At 38.0% G+C, this 23,542-nt stretch overlaps 1 protein-coding gene across 1 annotated transcript; it reads right to left on the reverse strand.

Moving 5' to 3' along the window:
* On the reverse strand, window positions 1-20,481 carry ERI1 (exoribonuclease 1). The gene is made up of 7 exons (XM_081221172.1): window positions 20,232-20,481; window positions 15,701-15,879; window positions 12,340-12,550; window positions 8,280-8,363; window positions 6,847-6,956; window positions 4,737-4,851; window positions 1-769 (listed from the first exon to the last, which is right to left on the reverse strand). The coding sequence occupies exons 1-7, from the start codon at window positions 20,328-20,330 to the stop codon at window positions 527-529; spliced, it is 1,041 nt and encodes a 346-aa protein (XP_081077298.1). The 5' UTR covers window positions 20,331-20,481; the 3' UTR covers window positions 1-526.
* Between the last annotated feature and the right edge of the window lie 3,061 nt (window positions 20,482-23,542).

Genomic DNA, 23,542 nt, shown 5'->3' on the forward strand with positions numbered 1-23,542 from the left:
CTCACAACTGACCTTCACATATACATTTCAAAAAACAAAAGGACACTGACATTCTTAAAACCCAAAGGCTAGATAAGGCCCACCTTTCCAATCTTTTCTGCATTTTAAGAAATGATCTGATCTAATGATGTGTTAATGTAGAAACACATTATATATTTTAACATCAATAAGGTATGACATTCAAAGGGAGAGCCAATAAACCTCTGTATTTTAAAACCAAAAGGAACACATCTTGGACACCTTAAATTATAAAATTCAGTTCTAAGCAGGAACTGTTACTGTGTAACAAATACTGCTCATATCAAAAGTGCTGGTGACAAAGAATTCAACAAAGAATTCAATATGCCCTCCCCACAGAATCTGTTCACATACATATGCATATATCTATAACTGTAATAAGATTTTAAATGTTTAAGGTGCTTAAATTTTGCACTGCAGGACAAATTCAATAAGTATTCATCTGCTACCTCTTTGTAGCAGCTCCAGTTAGAGTGAATGATCCACGGGCAAAAGCACAAAAATGCTGTTATTTTCTGGAATGCGGCATTTGTGGCACTGGAGTGCCCTCTATTGGTAGTGAAGAGGACACACTCATTAGCTGCCCTGCATGCATCTTCTCATTAACCCGGAGTTCACACCCATCCTGCAGCATTCTAACTGCTATTCGGGCAATGTTCTTAGAGTCATCGAGACCACTGTGAGGCCGCCCATCGTAATCCATTCCGAGTTTTTCAAGCATTATTGTCAGCTTGGTTTGGCTTCTAGGAACCTGAAAAATAAACAGCTCAGTAAATAATTCTTTAGTATTCTATAAGTCATTGTGAAGTGGAAAAATAAGCTGAAAATGAACAGTAATAGCTAAATAAAGTTAGGCAAAGGGCAAATACTCTCGGGTCAAATGAAGCAAATAAATAAATCTTCAGAGCTTTAAAAAAATGATCTTAGAGTTTTAGATAAAAAATATATATAAACAGATGGAATCCTTAAAACATCTAAAAAGTTTGCAGTTTTATAACTTAACAAATCATTTATGGAAGGAAATGCATTGTTCTGAACATCTAAATTTAACCCAAACTAATTTTTTGGCATGGTATTTTTCTGTAATGTATTATTTTACTTGACTGACAAAATTTATAACTTTTATATATCAAAGGACACTATCAACAGAGTTAAAAGGCCGCCCACAGAATGGAAGAAAATATTTGCAAATCACATACATGAAAAGGGATTACCATCTAGAATATACAAAGAATTCCTAAAACAACAAAAAAAGCAAACAACCTGATTTAAAGAACTTGAATAGACATTTCTCCAAAGCATATAATATACAAATGGGAAGAGGAGAAGAAAATTTTTTAAAAGGAAAATGTAAGTTTCCTCAACTTACACTAATAATCAGCATTATAATTGGTATCTAGTACAAAGGGGGGAAACCACCCAGAAAAGAGCAGCCTAAGAAACTGACCAATATAAACCAATATAAACAGATCCACAGAAAAATGTAATTCTCTACTCAAAAAAGCACTGGCAATTCTGCCTTAACGTATCTACAACTTTCTGATCACTCTAATGTACTATGAGCTGTAGATGTTTTTACGCAGACCTAAAAATTCTCTTATGGTTTTAGTAATTGTTAATAATTATTCTTAGAATAAGTAAATTATTCCTCTAAGTTAAAGGTTGGAGAAAGACCCCTTACATACGAACGCATTACCACCTGGGAGTTGTAGCATGAAAAGAACCTAAAGCTGATCAGCCCCTACAAATTTATATGAAATTCAGAGGACAGAGGCACATTTGAAACTATATCACAGGATACAACAAGCAAAATCCAGACTATGGGAAACTCTACAGGACAAATGGCTTAGGTTCTTTGGGGGGTGAAAAAAACTGCTAAAGGGAAAAAAGGAGGCGGGAAAGGAATTTATAAATTTAAAAACTTGGGGCTTCCCTGGTGGCGCAGTGGTTAAGAATCTGCCTGCCAGTGCAGGGAACACAAGCTCGAGCCCTGGTCCGGGAGGTTCCCACATGTGGCGGAGCAACTAAGCCCATGCGCCACAACCACTGAGCCTGGGCTCTAGAGCCCGCGAGCCACAATTACTGAAGCCCACGCACCACAACTACTGAAGCCCACGTGCCTAGAGCCCGTGCCCCACAACGAGAGGCCACTGCAATGAGAAGCCTGCGCACCGCAACAAAGAGTAGCCCTCACTCACCGCAACTAGAGAAATCCCGCGCATAGCAGTGAAGACCCAACGCATCCAAAAATAATAAAATTTATTTTAAAAAATAATAAAAAAAATTTAAACTTACGAGACACGTCACCCAACTGCAAATGTGTGAACTTTATTCTGATCCTCATTCAACACACAAATGGTAAAAGAAAACAAAATATTTATGATATTTATGATGATTTGATAACATTAAGGAATTACTGTTAATTTTTTTAGGTGTGATAATGGTGTGATGGTTATGTTTTCTAAAAGAGTCATCTTTTGGGGGTTACGTAATGAAATGTTTAAAAAGCAAATGAAATAATGTTTAAGATCTTCAAAATAATAAGGAAAAGGTAAAGTGGGTAGGGTTATAGATGAAACAATGTTGGTCATGAGTTACTAACTGTTGAAACTTGAGTCATGAGAGTTCACTGTATCTGTCTACTTTTGATATATGTTTGTAATTTTTCATAACCAACTTTTTTTAAGAAATCACAAGATTAGTGAAAAATCCACAAAAAAGGAAAAAATATTTACCAAATATCATCAAAGGAAAGAAATCCAAATGACTAATAACATAGGAGAAGTAGCTCAGTTGCATGAGTAATTAGGCAAATGCAAAACAGAACCTCAATGAGATGTCATCACACATCCACCACACTTACAAACATTTTAAATGACTGGCAATACCAGATGCTGGCAAAGACGTGGAGCAATAGTAAATCACACACTCTTCTTGTTGAGAGTGCCAACTGGTACAACCACTTTGGAAAACAATTTTTGCATTATCAAGTAATCTCAATGTGGTACGTATTCTATAACACAGCAACTCAACTCCTAGGCTTATACTCTGGAGAAATGAGCAAGCAAGGCACCAGAAGATATGCACAGGAATGTTTATAGCACCACTGTTCATAAAAAGCCCCAAACCAAAAACCACCCAAAGTAGATAAACCAACACAATGGAATTCTACACAGGAGTAAAATAAATGAACTTCAGCTATATACACAAGAAGGATGAATCTCAAATATAATGTTGAGGAAAAAAGCAAAATAAACAATACAGCCAGTATGATGCTAATTATATCATTTTCAAAAACAGGCAAAACTAAACCATATGCTATAAGGATCAACATATAAATATTAAAGCTATAAGGAAGGGTGGGAGGGAGGCTCAAGAGGGAGGGGATATGGGGACATATGTATGCATATGGCTGCTTGACTTTGTTGTACAACAGAAACTAACACAGCATTGTGAAGCAATTATACTCCAATAAAGATGTATAAAAATAATAATTAAAAAAATAAAGCTGTAAGGAAAAACAAGAAAATTATCTCCATGAAAGTATGGATTACAGGAGCTCTGGGAGGAAGGAAGAGGGTTAAGTGGGTGGAATTTACAAGGGATTTCACTCTAAAAACAATCTGTCAAAATCCACTTTTCTGTACACATAGTTCTCAATTTTAAAATGCTAAAACAAAAAAACAAACAAAAAATGTTTTGAGAGAAAAGCACCTTTTCTCAGGAAAGGATGTGCTTTACCAAAATGTGGTTGTAAAGGGAAAAAGATGACCCAAGATCTAACATGGGATAGAGAAGCAAAGGAAATCTTCTAGGATGATTTTTGAAGAAGCCTGAAGAACAGGTTCAGATTAGAACAGGATTAAAGGTTCCAGAAACCTAGTCTCCAAGGTAAAAAAGGGAAAAAAAAGAAAAAGAAAAAAGAAAAACTGACACACCACCTGAGCATTTTGAGTACTGAAAAGTGATTTTCAGTTTGAATGGAGAGTAACAGCATAAGAAAATAACTAAAGAAATCAATTATTAAATCTGGGGAAAAGTGAACACTCTCCATAATCATTAGAAATGTAAACACCGAATAATGATTTGATTATAAAGCTAACATAACTAAGAAAGATGCAGGGAGGGGAAGGACAGGCAGGAATGGTAGCTGTTTAATGGTGCTGAATCTTCACTTTGCATTGCAGGAACTCAATAGATACCTCAGACTGAAAATTCAAGAAATAGCATAAATATATAATCTGGAAACAGGAAGGTTAATATAAGAAGAAACAACTTTAAAAAGTTAAAAGTGTTTGGGAGAATAGGAACCAGTACTGGTGAGGGCCATGGTGGAAGACTGCCATTTCTTATGAGACTTGCAATATTATTTTTAAAAATTTACACTACACACACGTATTAACTTTGATAAAATTAAAATGAAAAATCAGTGGGGAGCATCTGTTCCACAAACAATCCATATACTGAATACCCCTACAGTTTCAAACCTCTGTTACTGAAGATCATACATATATAGTTACCCTATTTAAGTAACAGGTTGAGTGAGGAATATACCTTATTTTTCTAAACTCAGATGAACATAACTATTTGGAATCTGAAGAATAACAACTAATTATATGACCTTTTTCTGTGAAAAGCACCTAGTAAATCATAACTTTATGTACATGCAAAATATAATAAATTTATCAAGAGCAGTATAATCAATATAGAAATCTTACCTTGTAAAAGTTTCCATATGACTTTCGAATATTGATCCACTTTTTGGCAAAAGGTGGGTATTTGAGCCTGCTTAGCTGGCACTGAATGTTCAGGAACTTACTCATATCCCATGAACTTAAAGCAAAAGAGGAAAAAAATCTGGATTAAATAAATGCTATACCATTCTTAAAAATGAGGATTTTAAGTCATTCTATTTGTTTTTATTTACACATCACCTTTCTTATATTCACACACAACACCAAGCTTAGAAAATTAACTTCTCTTCCTCCAAAATAATAAGTCAAAAACAAACTTTAAAAAGCAAAGTGGAAGTTGGATATATTAAAATTTTTTTTGACAGACTAATTCTTATTGGGCTCATCTTGACCATTTTTATGGTTCTGATTACCTAGGCACGCCTCTATCTTGTTGAGTTTTTTTTTTTTTTTACAACTCTAAAATAACTGCTCAGCTTACTTTTAATGCCAAGTTTATTACATTAGGAAGTTCCTTGAGGGTATGCTTTGAAATAAAACAAAAAACACAAACAAATGAACAAAATACTTGAGAGAAACAAACGCAGCTGATATCAAGCAGTTAGAATGCAATTTGCTCTGCCACAACATATGTTTCTACAACTCGAATCCACCTATGTAGTTAAGGAGGAGAATCCTGGCTGTATCATGTAGAAATTATGTTGCCTCATATGTGGTTTTTCCTCGGCAAAGGGAGTCAGAATTGCAGCAGTAGAAATTATGACCTTCAGCAGGAAAGAAAAAGCTCTCAACTCGGCCGCTGTGCCAGCAACAGGAGTACTTTTAAGAAAATTAAAAACAAGCACCTGCCCCCACAATCCTCTGGCTTCTGTGCCTTTGTAACATCCTCTGAGGTGCCTTCTACAGACCCCGGCAAGCTTGCCTGGGCTGTCCAAGTTATTTCTGGGGGTATCAATTATTGTTTTTGTGAGTCCTCTGGTTACAAAATTGCACAGATTTTGAATGATCTGTCCCAGAATGTGAGGTTTTTTACAGAATTGCACACACCATGTTATGACAGAAACACCTGAGACTTTAGCACGAACACTGCTCATTCATGTTGAAAATCAGGAACAGATTTCTAAAGAGGCCCATCAACATTTTCCCAAACTTCCATTTTTAAGCACAATTATGATGGGCCTAAATTCAACGCTCTTCTCCTACTGCACCTGAGGGCCTCTAAACCCTTCACTTAAGTGACACCTCAGCTTTTGTCCACAATTTGAAACAGAAGTTCATTAGGACTTTCTTCTTCAACCTTAATAGCACAGGGTATAGGAGGTGCCTCAGCACAATGCTGTTAATCCTGTTATAATCTCTCTCATCTCTCCACTTGGCTTTTCATTTAACTAATGCTTCTGGAGCATAATTTTGAGCTCAGCACTATAGTAAGCAATATGAAAGACTACCAAGTAGCAACAATCCTTGCTCTGAATGGAGTTTTAATCTCCTTGCAAACCTAAGTCTTACACACATAAAGTTTAGATATCAGAATATTTAGTCAGATGCCAACATGAATGGTACATATCAGAGGCTGTAAGGCTTCAAGAAAAAGGTCAACGTGAGTTGTAGTGTCCAAAATAAAATATGAGGTAGGCTCTGGGTAATAATAAAGAAAAGTCAAGGAAGAGAACCTTCCAGCAGAGAGGAAAGCTGTGTGGGTACAGAGAGGAAGGATAAACCGTGTGGTTCATGGGCCAGCCTGACTGGAACGGCAGGAGGGTTAGGCTACACGGGCAGGGTGGGATTAGACAACAGAGCCTTGAAAGCCAGACTGAAGAGCCTGGACTTTCTTGAGCAAGGAAGTGTCCTGATAAAAACAGCGTTTCAGTAAAGTCATTTAAGTTTTATACATTAATATTTAATCTTCTAGCACTGGATCAGACTGTTATCTCTGCTTTCCCTCCTCTCTCTGACGTCTAGGACTTAAAATTTAACCAGGAATAAGAATGTAAAAGGAAAACTACTGTCTGTTGTGGGGACTCCTTTAGTAAATAATAGTTTTTGTGGTTATTCTAAAAGTTGGATGAGTTAGGACATCTTTAATCTTAAAAAGATTAAAAGATTAAAAAAGATATATTTCCTAAATACTTACCCATCTGTTAATATGGAATATTTATACTTTGTTCCTAATTCCTTCAATTTCATCCAGTCAATGACTTTTTTCAGTACCTGAGGGAAGGTATCAGCTTTGTCTACCTGATCCTGAGGATATGAAAGTAAAATATATAAAAATCTGGGTAGTTACATGTAGTCCTTCCCAGAAACAAACACTGGAGGGAAAGAAACAGTAGGAGAAAGTCTTAACTATGATCTTTTAAACTCTTCATGGTTTCCTAGGCTAAGATTCACCTAAAATTCCATTTTTAAGACAATTAAAAATTGTTTATAGCCAAGTATTAGGGACTGCTTTCAACTGAAGTATATAATCCTCCCCAGATTAAGATTTAAGATCATCCTCAGGGGTTCTCTTTTTTCAGGCCTCAACCTAGTGGCTTACTGCTTCTCCAGAGGGGAGAAAAGGGAAATCTCTCCTCAGCTGAAAACCACAGCCCTCTACACTGGTTTCCCTATCTCGAAGCTCACATCGTTCCAGAATATACTACCCATCTGAATGACCCATCACATCACTCGCATACTTAAAATCCTCCAAACACTCCCCAAGGTCTTCCAGACAAAAAGACACACAAGACCCTTCATGATCTAGCTCGCCTCTATCACTTTAGCTTTATGTGCGACCAGTTTCTCACTAGCCCATAATACACCTGAACCATCCCGAACCACTTACAGTTTTGCCCTTCACACCTGAAATGCCTGCCCAGTCATTCTTTTCCACCTATTTACCTATCGTTGACTCAGCCCAAGTTCACCAACTTGCATACTGCCCAGGACAGCCCTCCCTTCCCTCTGTCAGAGGGAGGTCTTTCTACAGATGCCCATGACACCCTAATGAAACACTGTCAGTCTTCCTAACCATACTGTGACCAGTGTTTTTTTCTGTCTGTCCCCCTGACTTACAGACTGTTAAGTGAGCTGAGGAGAGAGACTGCCTTGACCATCTTTGTATGCATCGTAGCTTGGCCAATACTGAATATTATAGCAGGCCCTCAAATATTTGTTGAATGAATGAATAAAGGAACTAAATAAATGAACAAAGGGCCTACCACATTAGAATACAACCAAAAATCAGAGGCCTAAAAAAAATTAAGCTATATATAAAATCAGGTTGTAACAGATACATTTTAAAACTTCATCTCCAAGTTCAATATGGTAACTAACATTTCCTTCACTAATGCTCCATACAAATGAAATGATTACAACTCCTTAAAAGGAAAGGTTGAAAAAAAATCTTAGCAGGTGTAAAATGTGCTTTTCTATTTTTTAAATATTACAATACAAAAGATCTTTACCAAGCAAGGAAAGTATCACATTTAATTATTTACAACAATAATTTTTTTAAACTATGAAATAAATCCCTAATTTCAAAACTTCTTTCAAACTCTAGAAAAAGGAACACAGAATTATAACCTGAGTAATTCCAGTTAGATTGATGCAGAAGTCAGAAAGTTGTGTGTTAATCTCTGGTCTCACATACTGCTGAAATGTATCTTCCTACAAGGGAAGGACAGCAAGTTAAAGTATCTTCTATGACCTAAGATACATGATACATAACGTGACTATGTCAGCCACATAAGGTTGTAATCTTATAGATGGCTCAAGGCACAGACCTGTCTAGAGTTTTAACAATTTAAGGATAATGTGCTATTCCCAAAGTACTCTAATTTTTTAATTAAAAAATTATGCTTCATAGTTTAAAAAAGTTTAAGATAGAACAAGTACCTGAAAGCAAGTCTTCAAACCAAAGTTTAACCAGAGGAGCAAAATGTCAATGATTTTGTTTATAATATTTTGAAACTGTAAAGCTTATTAATGCAACCTCTAGTTCCAAGATATTAATAGCTTTTTAAATAACATAGTATGCTGAAGAAATGCCAGTCTGCAGTTACAACTAAATTAGTTCAGATTCCTGCTCTCCCATTTACTCCTGACTAGTCCTTATTTTTATATTAAGATTCCACTAAACTGAATTCTGAATAATCAAAATTTAACTATATGATATGTAGTAATTTAAAGGGCAATAATACTACTAATTTTTTTTTTTTTTTTTTTTTTTGTGGTACGCGGGCCTCTCACTGTTGTGGCCTCTCCCGTTGCAGAGCACAGGCTCCGGATGCACAGGCTCAGCGGCCATGGCTCACGGGCCCAGCTGCTCCGCAGCATGTGGGATCCTCCTGGACCGGGGCACGAATCCGTGTCCCCTGCATCGGCAGGCGGACTCTCAACCACTGCGCCACCAGGGAAGCCCTTACTAATTATTTTAGCAATGTTTAACCTCTTCAAGAAGCTTTCATGATTGCCTTCGTATTTTATGCTCACAACAATTTTGTGAACTCAGTAAGGATGGCATGGTTAGCATCAGGCTCAGGTCTCTAAGCATTTTTTCCTCTGGCCCAATGCTGCCTCCCTAAACCAGATCACACTAAGTCACTTGTTAAAAATTAAGGACAATTTCAAAGCCTAAAGATTTATTGGCAGCAATTATTAATACTAGGTAGCTATGGAGAAAAAGACAAAGAATATTACTTATAGTAGATTAAAAAATTAATAAAAATTATGTTTATAAAATTCTTTTTATACATTAGTGTATTAAGCAGATGAATTATCAATAGTTACTAACAATTATAAAAGAGTAAAAGAACAGCAAAGAACATTTCAACTTCAAAAGTTATAGAGGTTCTTTACTTACCAGACATATTGCAAAAGGAAAAATTCTACTTAACTGAATTTCATAGATAAATGAAGTCTATCCTTTTAAATATCAGTATTTTGTTTCATAATTTTAAATGAAAACCTTTTAAAAAATATATGCTGCAACTTCCCTTGCCATTATAAGCAGGTACTACTAAGTATGACATTAATAAAATTGTATTTGCTATTTAATACTTTCAACAGAATGATGCCACAGGACTATGCATTCATTGACCAAATATTTAATAATCACTTAAATAAATTACATAGTAAGTTAAAAGGTGATGAGGGTTCTTAAAAAGTAGAGTAGATAAGAGGGAACAGAAACATTGGGTCTGTGGGGTATTCAAGCTACACTATTGCACAGAGAACCAGTTAGACTTTATTTAGAAGGCAAGAGTTAAGGAATGCCCGAAAGGAAGGAAGGAAGGAAGGAAGGAAGGAAGGAAGGAAGGAAGGAAGGAAGGGAGGACAGGAGGGAGGAAGGGAATTAGCAGCAAGATCTCTGCAGGAAAGGAATTTGAGCTAAAGCTCTGGGAGGTGAGGGGGTGGAGCATGCCTGGAATTTCTGAGAAACAGCAAGCAGGTCAATATGGTGCAATCAGGTAACAAGAAGCCAGATCATATAAGGAATGACTTTTACTCTGAGTTAAATGGGGAGCCATAAAAGAGTCATGAGCAGAGGAGTGAAATGCTCTGACTTATATTTTATAAGGATCACTCTGGTCACTAGGTTGAGAATTGGCTGCAGGGAATAAGGATAGAAACAGAGACTGGTTAAATGATGAACAAAAGCAGCAAATCCAGACAAGAAATCAGTGGGACTCAGACTACAGTCACAGCAGTGTGGTTAAGTGGCTGGGTTCTGGATATATTTTGAAGGCAGAGCAAACAAGTCTCTGTTGGCCTGGATGTGTGATGAGAGAGAAACAGGAGTTAAGGATGACTCCAAGGTTTCTGGACTGAGCAATTAGAAAGACAGAGTTGCTAGCCCTCAAGCTAGGGAGGCTGAAGATAAAACAGGTTGCGGGTAAATTTGGGACACGTTAAGATGTCTGTTTACATGTCCAAGTAGAGATGGTAAGTAACAGTCTGGATTTGGACAGACGACGAGATTGGAGATATATATTTGGAAAACATCAGCATGTAGTTTCTAAAAGGTATGGAATAAGATGATAGATGAGATCGTTAAGGGAGAGGATCTATATAGAGAAGAGGACCTGGGATTGAACCGTCAACATCCTGTATTAGGAAGTTGGGAAGAGAAGGAGCAACCAGCGAAGGAAACTGTGAAGGGGAACCCAGTGAGGCTGGCGAAAATGCAGGAGAATGAGGGGTTCTGGCAGTCACTTGAAGGAGACAGCGGTCAATTCCACCAGGACTTAGGTAAAGGTCAAAGATGACACTGAGGAGTGATTTTAGTGGAGTGATGGGCTGGAATACATAAATTAAACCTACAAGTGGTATGGGTTTGACAGAGAATGGGAGGAAACAGACAGAAGTGTATATAACTTTTACAAAAACCTGCTGTAGAGGAACAAAGACACGGGGTAGCTGGCAGGGAGTGGGATCAAGTGAAGGCTTTTTATGGTGTGAAAAATAACAGGTTTGTATGGGATGGGAACGATACAGTAGAAAGCAATGAATCATTCATGTCTAAATGAGGGAGGAGAACGGCTAGAGCCATGTCCTTGAGGGAGAGAGAGGAAGTAAGATCTAGTGAGTTATGCAAGATGATTTGCCTTCATAGCTGTCATTTTTTTCTTTTAATTTACTGACCTTTAATCTGCTTTGGACAAGGAAATTATATAAATGGGCTGATTAAGACTATAACTAAAAGAGGCTTCAAACAACAGAAAGAAAAAACTGTATGCATTTTAATGCACCGAGACTTTTTATGCTTACTCCCAGTGTGTCGGTGGCAACTGGGGATACCACAGACGTGGTACTTCTGGGTAGATGAGCTGTTACAATCCTTGTTCAGGATTTACAAGGCAAACAGTATTAATTTGGAGGGATCTTGCTGAGTTCCTAAACTAACAACGCACTGACGATGAGTCTCTAAAGCAAATATGTTATATGGCTTAGAAGCCAAGGTTACAAGAGTTGCTCCCCCCATAAACTTTTCACCAGAAAGCTAACTAGCTTTAAGTTGAAAGGTAATTTCTATACCTTATCATTTTTATAGATCAGAGTATACATTAGTCTACCACAGTAGTTTCTCAACCCTGACTGATACCAACTGAGAAGCTTTAAAAAAAAATGCTAATGCCAGGGGCCCCATGGAACAACTAAATCAGAATCTCTGGGATGAGGACCAGGCATCAGTTTTTTTTGTTTGTTTATTTGTTTTAGCTACTGGAAAAGGAGAGGAGCAGACTCTGAAATTTTTTTTTTTTTTTTTTTTTTTTTTTTTTTTTTTTTTTTTTTTTGCTGTATGTGGGCCTCTCACTGTTGTGGCCTCTCCCGTTGTGGAGCACAGGCTCCGGACGCACAGGCTCAGCGGCCATGGCTCACGGGCCCAGCCACTCCACGGCATGTGGGATCTTCCCGGACCGGGGCACGAACCCATGTCCCCTGCATCGGCAGGCAGACTCTCAACAACTGAGCCACCAGGGAAGCCCTGAAATTATTTTATTATAGCCCATCTATCAAGTATGCAGCAAGAGCAAACACCCCCTCTTTAGAATTCTAATTCTAGCTGAAACAGCAAATGGGAACTTAGTAGCCAACCCCAGAATAGCTGCTGCTAAAAATAAAATTAAAACAATTCACTTACTATTTCTAAGGTATGAGTATTCAGTAAAACAACAGGAAATTCAATTATTTCATGTATGAACTCAGGTGGGTTACCCTCTTCACAAGTGGCTTCGAAGTCAATAACACAAATGTAGTCGTAGTAACTGTCAGCACAATTGCCCTCTTTCAACATCAGCTTCTGCTTCTTATAATAGTTTTTCAGTCTCTTCTTTAGTACATCCTTTACACCTCTAAGGAAAATAAGAATAAAATTAACGTTTAGGTGAATTTTACAGGCAAGAATCTGAACTCTTACCTGCTGGCACTGGGTTGAACACTGACAGCATTATCCCAGCATAATTTAGCAAATGTTAGCCAAAATAAATGTAAAGAAAGCAAAGCTAATTTAGCAAAGAATTAAAACAGAACATTTAATACAGCATCAATATTTTAATCCACACGTAACTTTTCATTTTTGTAGTACAATATATAAAATATATATTGGTCTTTCAAACCATAACCTTTGTCGGCATACACTACCTACACAGCCCTGTTGCCTTATATAATAAGATGACATACATGATACAAAAACCGAAATTAATACTGAATTATTCTGCTGACCAAACACAAATTTCAGAGAATGAAAATTCAGGAAAATTGAACATAGTATGCTCTCTCTTTCCTTTCTTTTGGCTTTTGTAAGTTAGACAACTAAAAAAATCCACATGAATTTGAAAGCATTATGAGCCTAGCAGTATATAAAGTTGAATGTCTCTTAGCTATTTAACTAGGAAAACTAATTTAGGAGACCCTAGAATAAACCATGTCCAGAAGAACATTGTCATAGTCAGTAGATTCTTAATTGCAATTAGATTTCTTAATTTACCATGGGTAGAACTGGATTCAGGAGACTTCTGTTTTACAGGTATTTTTTAAATATACGTTCCACAAAAGGGAGGTGGGGCAAAGTTGTTCTAAATTTATGACAATGGTGGGTAAAGGCGGTCACATTCGTTCGTCCAACAGTATATATTACTTCAAAAAATCAAAAGTTGCAACCATTCCTTAGACTTCCTTCACTGTTACTTGGTTGAGTCCTGTAAGGGCTTGCAAATACAAAATGGTAGTAAAAATAAGAGGATCTAAAAACTGTAACTAATGGGAAGTGACGAGGAAGGCATTTTGGCCCCGTCACCAATTAGTGACCGTTAGAAAAAATGTTTCTAACCTTTTGTTCTCCTCTCTAAACTACCACTAAAAAGGAATCTTATCCATGAAAAATCCTGATAATTAACCAGCAAGTTGTTTTAAGACAAAATGTGTTAATATGTTTATTTGCTTGAGATTTTCCAAACTGCCAAAACCTAGGAAGGAAACCCTCAACTCCTTTCATATTAAGGTATTGTGCGTGACCTCTGCATCATGTGACAGCTTTGGATTACTTTGTCTTAATTTTTCTTTCTTTTTTTAAAGAAACTATAGTTTACTAAAGGTGAAACGTTATTTACTAAAAGGCTGTCTGCAAACCTAATGGCAACATAAACACATAACCAACCAGTTACTCCAGAGAGAAAACTTCATCTTTAACATCTTGCCCCTTGCCCCTCCACATCCAAACAATCACCATTTCTGCCAATTCCAACTCAGAGAAACATACAGAATCTGGTTCTCCTGAATTCTCTCAGGTGGGGCTCCCAGTAGCTTCCTGGACTCTGGCAAACATCTCCCCTATCACAGCCCTCCTCTTCATTCTTCACCTTGCTCGAGAGCTAAGCACTAGCACCATCTTCCTGCTGAAATACTTCAGTGGCTCCCTTCTGCTTACGAGGTAAAACGCAGACTTTAGCACAGAGTTCCTTCACCACTAGGCTACGACCTATCATTTCATCATCTTCTTCAGATGCTCCCCCTCCCCACAGTACACCGCACACTGCAGACAAAACACAATACAGGCCACGTCCTGAAAATGGGGCATGCTTTCCTGTTCCATAGCTTTGGTTGTACAAAGAGAAAGCAAGATCATGTAGCAGAAAATATACAAACAGAAATTAGGAGTTTTGATTTCTTTTCGCCCCAAATACCCTCCCTCCCCCCCTTTTCTGTTTTAAGTCAATTCAAATGTCACTTCTGAATCCCTGAGACAGACTCTTCCGCATTCTCATGCTGTACTTGGCCAGACCTTCAATACAGCTCTGGTCACTCTGTATTGTGATTATTGGTTTGTGTATTTTCCTAAAAGGCTGAGATTTCCAAAACAGGGAGTAGATCTGTTTTACCTTTATAACATTATTACCTAGTAAAGTGCTTACAATTCAGTGTTTGTTGACTAAACGTATAAACATATATTTGATCTCTCTAGCTCCCATATAAGTCAGGAGTGAGCAACTGATCTTCACACCTGGGAAGAACATACATTTTGCCCAGAAAACCTTAAGTAGGCTACACGTTGTATTCCCAGAATAGAAAGAGTCAGGGGGAAAGGAGGTAAAAATCTTCTTCACAAATTATGGAGTAGACAATCGAGAAGGGGGAAAAAATACATGTGTACTCTTTTGAAAAGCAGTGAAGCTCTACTTTAAAGCAAAGAGGAGGAATACTGCTTATGAGAGAATAAGGATTCAGGGTGGCCTCAAAACAATAAGTTTTCCTCTATTACCTGTAGTTATTTTTTTCTAGATGCCTGGCAATTCTCTTGTGTATCAAGAAGCTACATGTTTTTCTGGATCCCAAAGGTCATTCCTGCCCCATGCCCCAAGTCAAAATAAAGTGATTTGTTTCACAAAAAGTTATTAAAACTTAAGTATGTATACATCTCATTGAAGATACACACACATGCACACATACACACTCTTGAGTTGGCTAAGCTGCATTATTTTCTCATTCAATATACAGTTACAATATACAGCTTACTATCATACTGCGTATTTTTAGAAACTAAAACAGAAGAAAAAATACTTCCTAGTAGGTGAAAGTTGTTTTTTTTTAATTACCTGGTTTCAAAGAAATCTTCTTTATAAAAATAATACAAATGAACAAGAAAAAGGAAAAATACTCAATCTCATTAATAAGTTATAATTATCTATCAACCAAATGATCAACTAAAAAAATTTTTTTAAACATACTCAGTATAAAATGATAGATACTCCTAGACACTTCTGGTAGATGATCAAAATATTCATCAACTTTAACTCAGCAATACTACTCTATTGTCTAAAAGACTGACAGAAATAATCAGAGTCACACAAGGATTCATGGGTAAGAATGTAAATTACCGCTGTTATTTGAATTGTTAGTAATGGTTATCTCTTTATAATAGGATTACAGATATTTTTCAGTGTTTTCAAGATTTTCTAGATGAACATGTACTACTTTTATAATTTTAAAAAGTTATTTTTAATTACCTGGTTTCAAGCTTGAATTCTGAAAGTTTGGCTCTGAGCTCTTCCTTACTCATTCTATTAATGCAACCATTCGTAATAGCAATCTCTTTGTAAACTGGGTCACTGAAATCACTTGCACTGGAGGTAATGAACTTAGATCCTTTTGTTTCTTGGCCATCAAGTCTCCATCGCTGCTTTTTCTACCACACACACAAAAAATACATACATATATATATAAAGTTTATAATTAGTACAAACATCTTAAAGATTCAAACTCCTAAGGGCTCTTTGTGCTATATGTTCAATAAAAAGTGCTTAGGAAGGAGGATGTATTTCCAATACAATTTACCCTGCTCTCTTCTCAGTCACGAGGTTCCTTACAGGAAATGAAGCTAAGTAAAAAGAGCACTGGTTTTGGGAGTCAGAGCAACCTCAGTACAGAGCCAACTGACTGTTTAATAGTAGCATAACCTTGGGTAATTACTTATTACTCTGATCTTCAGTTTCCTTATCTATAAAATAAGGTATAATAATAACTGTCTCAAATGGTATTTGGTATTGGTAATAATAAATAGTATTTGGGAGAGATTATTATAAGGATTAAATGAGATCAAGTATATTAGGTTCCTGACACCATACCCACCATGGCTATTAATAAATGGTAACTTTACTAATTACCATCACAGACTGTAGGTCAGACCTTTTCACAAGCAGTATTCTAAAATTTACAAATGAACCAATTTTTAAGTAAACTTTTACAACATTACGCATGTATACATCAGTGCCTTCCTGAGAATTTTTTAACCTGACTTCGTTTCACAAAGTTAACAGAAATTGGCCAATATAAAAATTAAAGGGACCAGAAATCTGATTCAAAACTTGCTAGTACCCAAGGCAAAGAAGGAAATAAATTCAGTTCCAAAACAAGCAATTTCCAAAAGTTACACATATATCAGTTTTTCAGGAGAACTATAGTTACTATACTATAAACCTTTTCTCCTTTCTTAAATGAAAATCCATGTTAAGACATAATCCAATTCTAATCACACCACAGGTAGTCCCAAATTACTAATATGTTAAGTTCCAAAGATTCATTTACAAGTTATTTTCCACGTGCAATGTTACAAATATTAGGTATGTTTCAGAATTTTCAAAAATACTTTGGAATTTACTAGCAATCCATACTAAAGCTTGTTAACTTAGTTATAGCTTACCACATTGTCCCCATGTGAACTTTAATGACAGATTAAGGAGGGATAACCATGGATAGGACACAGTCCCTGAGTTGGAACTGATTCTAATGGTTCAGGGACTATTTCTCACTCTTAGCTCTCAATTTAATGCAACACACATTCTGCAGATACTGTGCTAGAATACTTAAGAATTACTCTCTCCCATCTCCTCTGAGGAAAGAGGACAGGAATTCCAATGTATGAACTGTCCATAAATTGAAGAATAATATTTTAAATAATTTTATTTATTTATTTTTTTGGCTGCATTGGCTCTTCATTGCTGCGTGTGGGCTTTCTCTAGTTGCAGCGAGCAGGGGCTACTCTTCGTTGTCGTGCGTGGGCTTCTCACTGCGGTGGCTTCCCTTGTTACAGAGCACGGGCTCTAGGCACAAGAGCTTCCATAGTTGCAGCACGCAGGCTCAGCAGTTGTGGCTCGTGGGCTCTAGAGTGGAGGCTCAGTAGTTGTGGCGCACGGGCTTGGCTGCTCCGTGGCATGTGGGATCTTCCCGGACCAGGGCTTGAACCCGCGTCCCCTGCATTGGCAGGTGGATTCTTAAACACTGCGCCACCAGGCAAGTCCCTTGAAGAATAATTATATTGAAGTTCCTTGTTGACCAATGTTTTAAAAGCTTTATTACACGGATATTTGACTAAGATAAGAAAATAATTAGCTTTCAATACCTTATTAAATTTACAATGCCTGGTTACTTTATCATTAGCATTTAATCAGGATTCCTGATTTATCCTTTGTCTTTACACTTACAGTGAATTTTAAACTTCATCTTCAATTGGGTTAAAATTAGGTCAACAATGAGTAAGAGTTTGTCTACCAAAACAAATGTCTCACTTAATTTAAGCAAACTTTCTCCTTGGCTAAATCCTCTCTCTGACTCACTTGCTTAATTCTTAACTAGAACTGTAGCTACAAATATTACCCACAAGTAACACTTAGGCCTCTTCTAGATATGCTACAAATCATGATTTCTATAAAGAAAGTTCTGCTTCCTCTCCTGGGTCCAATCCTAGCCCTCTTCCTTCAGTGAAGTTTAGGACATGGTCAAGGTCCAGTCCTCACAAACTGTGGTCTACACTAATGGTTTCCATAGAAAATCCACTAAGACAACTCACTAAGGAGCAGAAGGAAAATATTTAAAACCCTGTATGTATTATTAATCTACAAAAACACAAAATTAGTTTACTAAGTAATACATGGATTGATAATGGTGCCCTCCCCAATGTCTGTGTCCATCTGTCACATGTCACAAAGTACCGGCCATACAATGAGGAAAGTAGGGACAGACTCCACAGTACAAGGGAGAATATTCACCTTCATGATACTGTGACATTTTGCAATTTTCACACGTCCCAGTAAATGGTTGCACGGTTAATATTATCCCAAATGAGAGAATCTTTACAATATGGAATTGACCATGAAAATCTTTTATACCAAATGGAGGCTGACTATCTTCTGGTAAAGTACTTAAAAGTGCTATTGAACTTACAAATGAGTTACATATTTCCTTTTACAAAATGGTATTCCAAAATTGCTGCCATTTTCTGTGATGAGAAAGGGATTAATAGCTTGATCCTTAAAAGTTGTTTTTTTTTTAAATAAACCCTATTTGTTTCAAGATGAAAGAAAATATGTTTTAACAATAACTTAGCATGTAACTGCTTATCAAGAGAAACCTCTCCTGTGGCAAGAACATTTGGAAAATAGATGTTTTGGAAGTGTTTCCATTATTTTATTGCCAAAAAAAAAAAAAAAAGAAAACCTGCTCATTACCTATTTAAAAAAAAAAGACTTTGCATCTACACATAAAAAACAAACAAACAAACTTAGAAGCAGAATTAAACTTGGTTACAATCCTTCCAAAAGAAGAGTTCTGATGAAATTTGAACCTACTTGGTTAAAAATATAAAAATACAACACCTATTAGTTTACAAAAACAATTTTGTTGACATCAAGGATAATGAAAATTTACTTAGCTGAAATCCAACAAAATATTTTGCTTACTTGAGCCTGAAAAAAAAAAGGACTGTATCATTACTTAGTAAAAGTATCCAACGACAGGTTTTTAACAAATACGATAGTCACTAACATCAACTAGGAACATAAACCCAGGTCTTAAGTCACTATATCTCAAAGTTTTAAGACTTCCAAATCTAATGAAGTGTATTCAATCACACTTCTCTCATTAAAAATAAAGTTTTTAAAATTATTTTAAACCGACTCACTTGATGATGCTATTTGACAGTATCTCAAACTGAAGAGGGATGGTGGGGTACAAGAGCGGTTCTTTAGACAGAAGGGACATGGAGGCCTCTTTGAAAGTAATATCATAAGGCGAAGCAGATAACTATGCAAAAGACCCAGGGGGAGAGCATGCACAGCAAAGGAAGCACACAAAGACCCTTAACAAGAAAGATCATCCGCCATAAAACCGAGGATGCTGGGCCCTGAGAGCAAAAGGGAAGAGTTGTACGAGGTGCAGTTAACAATGGAGAAAGGAGCCAGGTCCTGTGGGCAGCAAACTGAAGACTCGGGAGGGGAGAAACCGGTCAGATTCATGTTACTAAAAGCTCATTCTACCTGCTATGGGGGGAATGGGCTGTAGACGGAAAAAGCAAGAGCTAGGAAGCCTCCTACAAGTACCCACACTCTGAGGTGCTCCGCATTTGTATGTTATTAATAGAAAATGACCAATTCGGGTATTAGATCGTTCACACTCTGCAGCGCCAGTCAACAATAATTATATGTATCAAAGAAGATGAATAAAGAAGTTTTAAGACGGTTTTTACAACTCTGCCACTGTAACTAGGATCTATCGGTGAGCTACCAAACTCATTAAGGGTATCGGTCATACAGTACGTTTATATGAGGTAGGAGTAAATGGGCGAAAACCAGAGACGAAGCTCCAGCTAACAGGCACAATCACCTTTTGCCAAGGCTGGGAGCTGGGCTTAAAGGTCTTAAGAAGTGACACAGCTAGAGCTGTGGTGGTATTTCTAAACACATCAACTACCCGCTACTGATTAGGGCTACACAGAATGACAACAGTAACCGTGCGCCCAGAATGCTTAGAGCAGAGTTCCCACGAAGAGCTAATAAAACCGCGGTTCGCATACTTCTCGTCTGGACTGTTGACTCCCTTCCAGACAGTAACTGGGACCAGAAGCGGCTTACTGACAACCACCCCCGAGTAAAGGCTCCCGGAATTGGGGCCAGGGAAGGCGGCCAGGGCTGGGGCCCCAGGGTGCACGGGCTGAGGTTCCTGAGGGAAACCCTCGAAGACAAGGGCGCGCGGGCGGATTCTCACCTCAGGATTCGGGCGCTGCGCCTCCTCCCCGCACGCCGACCCGCGCCGCGCGGGAGCCACGGCCTCGCCGCCGGGCTGGTGACTCTGTTCATCCTCCATGCTGCGTGTCACGTAAGAAGAGAGCTGCTGGAGCCCACCACTCACTCTCTCACTCGGCCAAGCCCGAAAGCCTCGCCTTTCTCCGCTGAAAAATTAGCAGGCTCCCGTTCCCGCGGCGGCAACCACACAAACTCGTGCGGACGCCTCCCACTTCCGGGAGCGTGAGGCGTCCACACGCCGCGCAGGCGCAGTGAGGCGGCGCGCGGAACGCCAGCGCCTCCGCCGAGGCAGGCGGTGGCGGGCGGTGGGTAGAAGGAGAGATGGGAGGAGCGAAGCGGGGGGGAGGCGCGCGCGGGAGAAACTGAACGCTGCTTGCGCGGGGTTTAAGTGACGCCAGAGTTCGGGCTGTAGTCCCTAGAGATGCCGCCAGAAGAAATGACCCATCACCGTCTCCTGAGAAGTAAGCGAGGAGTATCCGAGAGAGAGGTGAATTTTAGCCATAGAGAATAGCATTTATAAAACAATCTACGTTTTTCCGTAAGGCGTTTGAGACGCCCATTGCTGGACAAGAAGAAGCAATAGGTCTGGAGTTACTACGAAACTAAACAAAGTATGTGAAACAACTGTTTTCAGACATTGGACGACAAGTAGTTCCGGACCTTTGTAGCTGAAAGAAGAGAAACAAATGAGATGGGGATTTTTTTTAGGGAATTTGGCGAGGCCAAGTTGGTTGGAATTTATGAGGCGGAGTTTGTGGAGAAAAAGCTTCAGAAATCTGCATAGGCGCACCCTTGCATCTTTAGCTGAATAAAAATCAGTGAATATGTTCTGTGAAACTCCACAAGACCAGGAAAGAACGATTATTGGGGAGCAGTAAGCCAAACAATTTTCAGAGCTCGCACTGGGCTAGGAATCATTTGAGTTCCCTGGAGCCAGAGTGGCAGACTGTTGAATACGGTTGTCAAACGGAGTATGCTATAGAGACTCCCGAAGTGTCATGTCTTAGTAGTGAGGTAAACTAGCCCTAGACTCTGGGCTAGTTTAGACCCTTCAGAAGCTTAAAGACAAGCCCTGATAGAGTCAAACTGCTCAGTAAGTAACCTAACTGCCTGCCAAAGCAAAGCCTGATACTCTCTAAAAGACTAGGACAAAATCCGGGATTCAACATTATATTCAATATATCAGGCATCCAGTCAAAACTTAATAGGCATGCCAAGTAAGTAGGAAAATATATAGTCAATAGAACCATATCCAGAAATGACAAAAATAATGGCATTAACAGAGAGGGACTTATGTGCTTAATATGCTCAAGGATTTAACACAAAATATGACAGGAGAGAAACTGAAGAGTTTTTTTAAAAAGAAACAAATAGAATTCCTAGAGATGAAAAATATAATATCTGAAAATTTTAAATCTCTACATGGGATGGATAGCACTTTAGGTGCTGCAGGAAAATAAAAAGTAATAAAGCTGAAGACAGTGATAGAAACAATCCAAAATGACACACAGAAAATAGACTTAAAAAAAAAGCAAAAAAGAACAGAGCTTCAGTAACCTGTGGGACAATGTAAAGAGGTCTAATGTATATATAATTACAGACCCAGAAAGAGGATGGGGGTGCAAAAAAAATATTTGAAGAAATAGTGGACAAAAATGTTCCAAGTGTAATATCTGATATTTGATCCAAGAAGGTCAAAGAAGTACCCAAACAGGGTAAATATAAAGAAAACTACACCAGGTCACATCATAATCACACTGCTGAAAAACAGTGCTAAAGAGAAGACCTTAAAAGCAGCTAGTGAAAAAAGGCACATTATATATAGAGAAATAATAATAAGAGTATTCATAGACTTCCCATTAGAAACTGTGCAAGCCAAAAGAAAATAAAATGCAAAAGTGCAAAACACAACTGTCAACTTGGAATTCTATACTCAGCAGGATGAAACAGAGACCTTTTCAGACAAACAAGTCCAGGAAAGCCGCATCCTGAAGCAGAGCCATCCCAGCTGACTTGCAGACCTGGAAGGAAGAAAAAGAAATGCTTATTGTAAGCCACTGGAGTGGTTAGTTATTCTGCATTATTATAAAAATAATTAACGAGTATAAGATCTCTTCAAGTCATGTGGCAATGGGTGAGGACATATAACTCCCTAACAGCAAAAGGGACACAGTTGGAAATCTGCCACAGATGTTTTACCTCTGAAATTACCTGCTTCTTTCTAAGTGGACTGTATTTTTTCTCTTATAATTACAGACTTATCTTTGTGTTTATACACGAAAGTTTATGGGCTCAGCAACACAATACAAATACAATACAATACAAAGATTTCTAAGGCACAACTCTAATCATCTCTTTTTGCCAGGATTTATTCATTTTCTCTTCAGATAATGATTTTGAGTCCTGACATACAACTGCAGGGAAATTAATAAGAATTGCTAATCACATCTCTCTCAAAGAAGGAAAAATGACCCAGTAAACACTATCAGGATTCACATCATGTGAACATTAATAAGCACTAACTGAAAATTGTTCTGCTCGAACTTTTTGATTTGATACTTAACTGTTAAGTAAAGAAGATTCACTGTCAAGGATTGATTGATCATTTATTTGTCCTTCAAACGATGGGCTTATACCTTAGTACTGTTGCCAGTATCTATGGGAAGGCTAAGACACAATTACCATTCATTCATTCAACAAATGTGCCAGGAATGAGCACTGAACAAAACGACAAAAACTCTTTGCCCTATGGCATGAGTTTACGTTCAAGAAGTGGAATAAAGACAACAAATGAAAGAAGTAAAATATTTACAGTATGGAGGAAATTAAGCAGGTAAGGGGAATGGGGGGATGATCCTGTGGGAAACGGGGGGTTGCAATTGTAAATAGAGTGGTTATGGGAGGTCTCTCTGATGGTGTGCTATTTGAGCAAAGACCTGAAGGAAGTGAGGGAGCAAACTGTGAGGCTGTCAGGGGGAAGAGAATTTTAGGCAGTGTAAGCAACAAGTGAAAAGGCCCGGAGTTGAGAACGTGCCTGGAATGTTCAAGAAAAACCACCATGTCCCATACTTTCCTTTGAATGTATGGTATCAGCAAGCAGGAGACCCACATTTCGTAAATGGTGACTGCTGTTACTCTCCATGTACAGAGAAGGAGAAGTCCCAATGATGCCAGTGCCTTCTGCCTAAGAAAATAAGTGCCCTAGTTGGACAGCTCAAGGGGAGAGCCTCCCTAAAAGTTTCAATTATGGCCCAAGCCTAAAAGAGAGGCTCT

Source organism: Mesoplodon bidens (assembly GCF_964165515.1).
Source record: "Mesoplodon bidens genome assembly, chromosome: 20".
Lineage (NCBI taxonomy): Eukaryota > Metazoa > Chordata > Mammalia > Artiodactyla > Ziphiidae > Mesoplodon > Mesoplodon bidens.

Coding starts and splice junctions, on each gene's coding strand:
- ERI1 (XM_081221172.1), bottom strand. CDS start 20,330: ATGGAGGATGAACAGAGTCACCAGCCCGGCGGCGAGGCCGTGGCTCCC. Junction 8,364..12,339: donor ATACTCATACCTTAGAAATA/GTAAGTGAATTG, acceptor CTTCCCTTGTAG/GAAGATACATTTCAGCAGTA. Junction 6,957..8,279: donor ATCTAACTGGAATTACTCAG/GTTATAATTCTG, acceptor TCATATCCTCAG/GATCAGGTAGACAAAGCTGA.